At 36.4% G+C, this 9,958-nt stretch overlaps 1 protein-coding gene across 2 annotated transcripts; it reads right to left on the bottom strand.

Moving 5' to 3' along the window:
* LOC108660408 (ABC transporter G family member 24-like) lies at positions 1,061-9,142 on the bottom strand. 2 transcript variants are annotated; one of them, XM_018128327.1, is made up of 13 exons: positions 8,481-9,142; positions 7,884-7,960; positions 7,278-7,547; positions 6,898-6,961; positions 6,655-6,801; positions 6,431-6,465; positions 6,188-6,261; positions 5,099-6,027; positions 3,351-3,647; positions 2,653-3,147; positions 1,984-2,132; positions 1,402-1,691; positions 1,061-1,297 (listed from the first exon to the last, which is right to left on the bottom strand). In XM_018128327.1, exons 1-13 carry the CDS (start codon positions 8,723-8,725, stop codon positions 1,076-1,078), a joined length of 3,294 nt encoding a protein of 1,097 aa, XP_017983816.1. In that variant the 5' UTR covers positions 8,726-9,142; the 3' UTR covers positions 1,061-1,075. The 2 variants fall into 2 exon arrangements, with proteins under 2 accessions (XP_017983816.1, XP_017983817.1); XM_018128328.1 differs by having other exon boundaries at positions 1,183-1,278.

The following is a 9,958-nucleotide window of genomic DNA, read 5'->3' as shown; positions in this document are numbered from 1 at the left end:
TTGTTAAATATTTCTATGGCCCAGACTAGTAATAAAAGAATAACCACAAACAGTTTCAAATATTATTACAGATTAAAGAAAAGCCTTTCTTTCAGCATCTTCGCAGGCATTGTGGTTCTTAGATATAGAAACATTGCAAAGCCCACTGCAGTGGTCTTAATTATTTGGATTCAGATTTCATTGCCCTTCCTACATACAAATTTTTTAGATAAATTTATCTAGAGTTTCATAGATATGATCAAATAATATACTCTGTTCAATTCAGTCTGAAAGATCTGATCCATAGATATCCCAAAATCATTTCTGCCGAGGAGAACCTTCTAAATGAAGTGAAACCTTCCTTGTCCTAGAGTGAGTAGGCAAAACTTTTCAGTCAGCCTCTGGCATAGACAAGTTATAAGACCTAAAGGAACAAACCTAATAGAAGAAGCAATAGCTTTTCTGTTTTGCACTGTAGCTTAATCCATTGCTATACTTAAGCTAACCAGTCCAAGTTGCAGTTCAGGTTGACTTGGCTAATTCTGCTGTAATTTAATATGACTAGGACATTGAGAACACAATATGTTTAGATTAGGTTAAGTAGCTGTGAAGGTTCCTAAAGTTTCTTGATCTGTGTTGAAGATGGGAGTCTGCAATGAGGAAATTCTTGGTGCTAAAATGTTTGAAGCTATTGGAGAAGAAGAACACATGATCTTATCTGTTTTTAACTTTTATCTTTATAGTATTTTATATTTTATTTTCTTGTATCAGAATAGCCTGTGAGCTATCAGGAATTAGCTGTGGAGGGCATGTGGCATTTCTTGATTGTAAGCCACTGTCCACCTAGCCGACAAGGAGCAATATGGTACTGCTGTGCAGTTGACCTGTCCTATTTGTTTTTATTTCCTCCAAAGGGTGGTTATATACCACACCATTTTCACAAAATGAAGATATTCCAGCTACTGTCTTCTTCATTGAGTATTTGATATTTTTACTCTGTTTTTATGTCTACTCTGTGACTAATTTTCTTTATGAAATTCTTCAATCTGGAAGCTTCTCTTTGCCTATATTAATCCAATTAGATATTTTTAGATTATCATGACAATGAGATGGTGAATCTAAGGAGCAACGTATACATATTTATCTTTGATATCTTGAATAGATAAAGGGGTGATTTGCCATACCTTTCAGCATTTGCTATCACAAAAGCTTCCAAAGCCCACTTCGGGTAGCACAAATTAGATATCTTTTTCAGAACTTCACCATCTTGTTTCTGAGTGGCGACAAGTGTCAAAACAACTGGAAGAAGAACCGACCACTACAAGAAACAGTAACGTCAACGAAAGGGAAAGGATATATAAAATTTGAAATTGGTTAAATGACATGTCTATTCCACTCTCAGTACGTGCTAATCTTACTCACCAGCTGGGCTGGACCAGGTTGAAAGAAGATGGCCAATGCATAGGCTATACCAGTCACACAGTACACCAGGCACAGCAAGACAATATAATTTTCAGCAAACGAAGATCTTGGATTTGTGAAGAAAAAGAACATAGAGAGATAAACCACAGGCTTGATCACAGTATTAAAGTGGTCAATGGTGTCTTTGGCCAAAAAGTAAGCCAAGCTGCTCATGCCAGATGCACTCTCTCTCCAATATTGTAATTTATCCAGTGAAAATGATCTCAAAGCTGCTATTTTGCATAGAAGAGCTGAAAACATCAAGAACCATGGTGAGAAAGTTATTGATACGGCAATTAGTTTACCATATGAATTCCACATCTTAACATTATTATTAATTGTTGCAAATGTATTTTAGCCTTGTGTGTGTGCAATTTATGCTTCATTTTCAATTGAATATATGTTTTCTAAAAAAGAAAAAGACTTTGCTGGAGGCAATAGTAAAATGAAGTTCCTCCAGTACTTCTGCAACTTTCATGGAACAAATCAAAAGAGCAAATTCGAAGAAATCCTTCTAGCATAAGTAACAGTTGTCCAACTTACAGACTGCAATTATGGTATAAGTATAACCAACTGCCCCGAAGTTTTCGTCACTTGTTTTAGCTAATGTTCCTAAGCAGGCTCCAGCAAGCAGTAAGATCAGATAATCTGTCGCTTGTATCTTAGCTTCCCTCATACGCTGCTTCCCAACCCTGAAATATTTATGGGAATTAAGCTGAAGATTTCTCAAGTTAAAAAAAATAACATGAAGAAATTGAACCGTATTGGCCACTGGATAGTTAACTCAAAAGATCATAGAACATTTAGCCCTGGGGCAAATTTATCAAGTAAAAGCCATTAAAGACTCAGATTAATAGTTATAGGAAAGAAGGTTATGAATTTTTAATTCACAATTTGACATAAATTGTCTTTGAGATTTTAAAACCCAAAGCCCATCACCTATTCAAACCAATTATATGCAGAATCAGTGGGATCTCAACAAACTCAAACAGACAAAAGCAGAGCTTTTGAGTGAAGCAAGCCTAAAACTTTAATGTGGTGCTTTTAATATCTGTTTTGGCCCCGAAAAAACTTATAATCAACAAATCAGACAAAAGCTATGGAATATGTATTGTATAAATGAGGTTTTCATCATTGAACATTTTACCAAATTAATCATTATATAAAGTTGGAAGCTACATGCAATCTCGGCAAAAGTTAGATAGTCCTTACCTCCCAAGAAAATATCTGTATTGCCAGAGTACACCTGGAGTTCTCCGGCATGATAAGTCCTTAAACTTTAAGAAATTGTGATGTATGCTATCCCGCTGCAACTCCACATTACTCCTCACATCTTGCCATAACTCTCCAGCAAAAGATTTTTCCTCCATTCCAGCATGAACAGGATTTGTCCCATTTGCTGGACCTGCACCTGCTGAGGGCATAGCAAGCTGAGCAAAACTTTGCTGCAGATCAGGGGGCACTGGGTACCCATTGTGAAGCATCCACCTGACAGGAAACTCTTTGTAGTTGACACCTGAGGTTGCACTTGGTGTTACTATACCCTCTAAAATGTCAATGAAGTGGTCTGGAGGGTTAACACGTTCTGGGACATGGATCCCAAGGCCCGCAAAGTATTCTTCTGCTTTCTTTGCTGAACCATGGTAGACAGTGAGGCCGCCTTTTGCCAAAAGTACTAGATCATCAAACATTTGGAACAAGGCATAGCTGAACCAGAAATTTCAGCAATTAATACACAAAAAAGACAGTAAATTTACATGCCTTAGAATCTAAATGAATCTTAACCAAGTTTCTAACTCCACAGAATTAGTTAGTATGTTTATTATATGCAAGGATACAGCAGTCTACGACTGACGCAAATTCATAATGACCAGATTGAAAAATATAGATTTCTGATAAAAAATTGTTACCTAGGTTGATGAAGCACCATGCAGATGTTTACTCCTTCAAGAGCTTCATGTCGAAGTGCTCTAAGAAGCAGCTGAGAGGATGCACTGTCCAAACCAGATGTGGGTTCATCCAAGATCAAAAGTGAAGGTTCCATGACCATTTCCAATCCAACATTTACTCGCTTCCTCTGGCCCCCTGAGATACCTCGCTTCTCTACAGTTCCCACCAAGGAATTACGCACCATCTGAAGCCCCAAAGACTCAATAACTCTTTCAACAACAAGAACTGTATCTGGTTTTGATAAATGAGCAGGAAGCCTTTAACATGCAGGAGTTTATGACATAGGGAAAATACGAGTAGTCAATACAAAAGAACTGATAGGAAAAGAACCCAGAAGATCAAGACATATAATTTAAGTATACACAAAAGAACATCAAGAGAAAGAGTATTTTCCAAACAAATGACTTCAGAATAATCATCCATTACTCTAAGTGAACTTTGATGTTGCCATATATAAGAAACAGCTTCAGCCATAACATGACAGGGACAGAGACAGGTCAAAAACTAAGGTTCTATTTTTGGGGAACAAAGGTGATGGGGGCTGGGAGGAGGGGAGGAGGAGGACCCAACCAATTCAAATGCAAGTGAAATAGAGTGCTAATTGATTCCTTGATATTATATACATCCATGACGAATTGATTCAAATAGAAATAACGACTAAAGGTTTTTTTATTATTTTTGAGAAGAACAAGCACAGAAACAGAATAGCTAAGCAAACCCACTCTTAAGTGATCTAGTATTCTAGAAGTCTTCCGTAAAAGGAATGTCCAAGTTATAGTATTTATACGTGACATACAGAAAGAAGGCAATAGTGTGGTTTTAGCATACTATGGCAGGGAGAAGGGAAATTTCCCTGCCACCACCACCTTCTTAGTCCTTGGTTAAAAGGTAAAGTGGGTGGTGTGTTAATAGAGCAACTGAGCAACTGGATTTTAGTTCAACATCTGAGCTTACCAACTTAGTAAACATGATTGCAAAAACAGCAACAAATTTAGTGATGAAAGTTTCATCTCTATCATTCACCGGGCACAATAAATTGATGAGTTTGATTGATAGATATGGATTTCATTCTGCCAGGAGGAAACAAGTGTAGGGAACAATCGTTCATGAGCCATAATTAATCAAAAAGCATATTTCTATAGCTAAAGGTTCCTGGAAAGTGAAATAAGAACAAAATAATATTCCTAAAAATTTTGCATATCATTAGAGAATGTTAAACATGCATCCATCACATAGCAGCACTAAAGACTATTTGGGACCTGTAAATGTTGCCTATAAGTTGTTGTCATTATATTAACAACAGCACATGTAGATCTTAGAAAGGCAATGCGCCAGACCCTAATTCATTTTAACTGCTCTAGCTACCTATTACAAGGTGCCATTTTTACATCCTACAATAGTTATTAAAAAAAAAAAGACATCATTACTTAGCTCCTGTCTGCTCTTGCCAAAGCAAGGAATTGGATGAGTTACTGAAATATGGTAGCATAGGACATCACATGCTAGGTAATAGTCAGTTTTTGACAAGTATTTTCCATTAGTTCAAAGGGTGAAGTGATTACAACCCCTTGACAATATCAACCCACCTATGGCAATCCACCACACTAAACGTAACATGGACCAGAAAGAAAACAAGATGATAATTTGTATTATGCACACGAGTCAATATCTATGTTGCTGATGTAAAAGGGGTTTAAATCTGGCATACCTGCACTTAGCATTAAACCGTAGATTCTCTTCCACGGTCAAGTTCCCATGCACAATATCATCTTGTGGCACATAACCAATTATTTTCCTATATGAGCGGATTGATTCATTCTTTCCATTTATAAGAATCAAACCAGTCATCTTGCAACCTATTGCCTTTCCAGCCAGAGCAGAAATAAATGTTGTTTTTCCAGCACCTGAAGGGCCCATTACAGCAGTGATGCGACCAGGCTTAATTTTTCCAGTAACACACCTCAAAAGATGCTTGCCTTTCCCCTTCAAAGTGAGTGTAAGGTCTTTGAAAGAGACCTCAATCAGGGGCCTTTTCCTGATTTCAGGATTAGTAGCCATAGAAATTACTCCTGAGAATGTAAGATTTTTATTTTCTTCTTGCAGTGCTTTCTCTTTTTCAAGTTGAGCATATGCATACTTAAAAATTTGGCTATGAGTATTAGGTTGTTTTCCCTTTGGCTTATGGCCTTTAGATTTTCTATCATGGGTATTAACATCAAATCCTTCATAATTTCCAGGGTCATCTTCAATTTCATGCATCATCCGCATCAAATTGCCAGGTTCCATTGGCTTTCCCCTGGATGGTGCAGATGATGATAAAGATTCACTTGAACAACTTATATGTGTAGGAGCATACAAGTCTTCATCTGTTTCACAACTTGTTTGATCCAATATTTTAAGTTCCTCAGGATGCTTGGCAGATTTTTTAAAAGAAAATGTCTGTGAAAAATGAGTTTGCAGTCCACTTGCATGTTTCTTAGCAGCATCCTTAGCAGTTTTCCACCTTTGACGTGCTTTTGCTGTGTCTCTTGCACTTCTTGCCGCTGCTTCCCTGGTTTTCGCCAGTCGTCTTTCCCTTGTGTTGAGAACTTGGTCAGAACAATTGTAGATAATGAGGAGAAGAGTAGTAGTAGCAGCCTGCATAAGCAAAGAGATATTTTATTATTGTTTTGGATCGTTGTCAAAGGGCTATAAGCATACTTCTGCAAGCATGTCAGACTAACAGTAAATGATAAGAATCCAAAAAAACAAAATAGGTGATTATACTTATGGCTCTGGAGTCAAGCAAATGACTTACTATAAGCATAATTCCATAGGCATGCAAATCTTGATTTGATGCGTTTGAATTGCAAGAAGTCAACTTGAAGCAGCCTGCAAGATCAGTGAGGGTAAAAATGCAGTCCAGGCATCATGAAGCCTCAACCAGGACATAAACCATAGGATCCTAAATATTAATTTCACAAAGTGACAAATGCCTATATACACTCCCAGTGGAGTCAGATGTAATATGCAAAATAAACAATCTAAGCAAAGGGCTTACGTTTCTCAGATGTTGAACCCATCCTGCAGTAATGTCTGCAAAAGGCAAACAAAAATTTGATAGCATCAAGAAAAATGAAAATAAAACCAGGAGATTAAGTATACATATAAATAACGCAGACAGGATTATTAAATATTTTGTTATGATAGATATAGAAAGAATGAAACTGGCCAAATGTCGGAGCTCCAGGAGAAGCGATTAAGTGTTAGGAAGAAAACTAATACCCACTACTGCACGGCTTTTCCTGGGTTGTTGTTGGACAATATGACCCTGCTGAACAGAATACCTCACCACTGCTACGAACATCAGCCCATATATTGGCTCCTCCACAAGTATGGTTTGGCTTTCCTGGAGGCAGCTGGTAAAGATATCTGAAAAACCATATCAATAGTTTTTTTATATGAACCTTCTTAAAGCCATAGGCCATTCAATTTGTAAAGCAATGTTTAGAAGTAGTATGAACTTACGGCTCACATATGCCAGTAGCGTTATTGAGTGTTGCAACCGGACAATGGGAACCCAATGGGCAAGCTGTAGAAAGATGGCATCAGATAAAGCATGTGCAGAAAAAAAATAGACATATTTTTAACCATTCTAAGAAAACAATGACTAAGCATGGAATGATACTTAGAAAAAAAGTTACAAGGCCGTGAACTAACAAAAGATACTTGAGAATTTTTGGTTATTAATGTTGCATACTTCATTACTAGGCAATATAGAGACTTAATAATCTAGAAGTATAAGGATTAGATAGCAGAAAAATATACCTTGTTTTGCAGGATGCTCAATAATAAATAGAAATTAGCTATCTAGGAAGAAAGCCTTGAAAAGATCTTCAGATACTTACGAATCATGCATGTAAGACCACGAGGGCAGAAAAAGCCCTCACAACAAGCCTGACAATCATGAGTCCTAGGAGGAATGACTCGAGAATTTTCAAGGTCAACCTGCTGGTTTGGACCAATACTACAAGCCCATCCCGGCTCACAACCAGAAACCCATGAGGTTACATTACAGTTTTCGTTAGGCCTCAAATTAGTTGCACTTGAACTTCTAAAAAAAGTATCGAAGTAGAATTTTGCCTCAGCTGCTGTGCACAAGCGCCGCATAATATCTCCTGTTGAACCAATGGACACCACAGTATTATACTAACACATGAGACAGTAGAATAAAAGAAATTTTTAACATAACTAATTCTAAGTCAACTCAACTAGTCTCATTTCCAACTTCCAAGTACACGGTTGGTTTTGTGCGAGAATCTCTACTTAGAGTTATAACTTATGTTGAGGCAACAAATTTTAGAAGTAACAGCAACACTAACTACAATGTTTACAAAAATACTACTGGAAGAACACTGTCAAAGCTTCAAAATTTTCTTCTCATCTCTTTCTGCATTTCCTTAGCTACTAAAGAAAGCAAGTAGTTTCATTCTTGCTAATCACAGATATTGTACCTTTAGTTTTCTGAATACAGGAAGCCAAGAAGTCCAAATTTGATGAAAAATTAAATGCTTTATTCCAATCAGCTTCCCTGAAACATAGAGGCAGCTTCAAACTCAAAACGATCCAATTCCATTGTATGAACAAATATATAAAACTAACAAATAAGTATCACCTCAGAAAATTTTCTGCAAAATTAAAGAAATTAACATTTTTTAAAAAAAAATCACTTTGTAACCAGAAACAAACATATAGCGCCAATTAGTACAAACTTCATTCGACATGTCACAGCCAAGCTTCATTTCTATTCATTATCAAAGAAACCAAAAGAATACAGAATAGAACAGTTCAATGCAGTTTACCGTTCTACAATTGTTCAGCAACCAAATAGAGTAAAAGACCAAAAAGAAATGGCATGCAAAGCACAAAAGAAATGACCTTAATAGAACGAAATACAAGCTAACCTTCATTAACCAAAAACCCGAAGCAACATTAAACATAAAACAGACTCAATTCTCAATTATTCCCTTCCTTTTCCTCATCAATTCTATTTAAGAAATAGATAATGAACAAGTATGACATAGAGAAAAAAGAAAAAAGGAAAAACTTACTGGTTTTTTATGCAGAACCTGGCCTGGTCACCAATATCCTTGCTAAAAACTGCAGTAAGATTAGAAAGCCTGCTATTAACAAGGGCTGTAGTAAAGCGAAGAGCAGTAGGATCGTCCACTTGATCATAATCATTCAAATCTTGACATTGTACCATATTCACTAAGAAACTCAAAACTACAAAAACCCAGAAAGAAGCCGACCAAAAACTACAAACTTTTAACTTTTTTAAGCCCATTTTGAGCATATGGAAAGAAACCCAACAAAGAGACAATTTTGTTCTTTTGACAAAAAAAAATGGAACTCTGCTTTTCACTTAGGATAAAAATGAGTGTGTGGAGCTAAAGAAAAATGTGAATGAGGAACATAAAGAGATCTGGGATTGGCTTAAGCAGCCATGTGGTGGGTTTTAAAGGTCAAACTTTTGTATTTTAGGAAGGCTGCTTAGCCACCCTTTGTATTAAAAAGAATTATCTTTCATTCTTATCCTCCCTTCCTTCCTGGTTCATGCCCAAGGCGGGGTGAAAAAGATAGAAGGAATGAGTTGGGAAGAAATGGTGAAAGTGGGACCCTTGTAAGAGGAGACCTTGTCTTAAGGACCATTTGCTTGTTTGCCGGCTTTCGCAGACAGGACATGTTTGGTTGCGCTGTCTGGTTTGAGAAGAAAACCATATGTAAATCTGTTTTATATAAGATTCCTATTCCTATATGAATAATATCAGAATGTGAACTACTTAGCATCCCTAGTAGTAAATTATTCTACGTCTGGCGTATTCGTGAAGCCATGTGTGAAAGTCAAGACCAAGCCAGGCCACCCAATCTTGAAAGCTGGACACTATTGTGACCCTTGAATGAGCCAAGCCTACCATGGCCAGGTCCATGGTAGGTCTCGTTGACACATTTCAAATCATTGTCCATTTTCCCTTTTACCCTGGGAAACATGAGGCTGTAAGACCTAGCATAGGACCATAATTTCATCTCAAACTAAATGGAAAGCAGAGAACTTGAGTATTCAAAGTTGTCAGGAACTGTTAAGGTGTAAATCTATAACAATGTAAAATTGGGTAACCTGTTGGGGTTGATAGATTAAGGGTGTCAGTTAATGTTATGTACAGGCTTTGAGAATCTGTCCTGCTGCCTATGTGTTATTGTGCAGTGTTGAGCTTTTGTAAGGCTACCGGAATTTTATCTAAGTCAGAATTTTTATATCGATGAAAGTCTTTTGTCAAAGACTTAATATGGTATTTTGGCATTGGAAGTAAGGATGAGTAAAATTAGATTAGATTAATTATTCATCCAAATTAAATATAATTTAGATAAAACGGTTCGATTCAATTGATTCAAAATATTTGATCTAATTAATTTATTTAATTGATTTTCAATTTTTAAAATTTTTGAATCAAACTGATTCAAACAAATTAAATTTTTATATATATTAATATATTATGTATTATTTTGAAATTTATATAAAATATAATAT

This window comes from Theobroma cacao, chromosome 9 (genome assembly GCF_000208745.1).
Source record: "Theobroma cacao cultivar B97-61/B2 chromosome 9, Criollo_cocoa_genome_V2, whole genome shotgun sequence".
Classification (NCBI taxonomy): Eukaryota; Viridiplantae; Streptophyta; class Magnoliopsida; order Malvales; family Malvaceae; genus Theobroma; species Theobroma cacao.
This window is presented reverse-complemented; position numbering and strand designations above follow the sequence as displayed.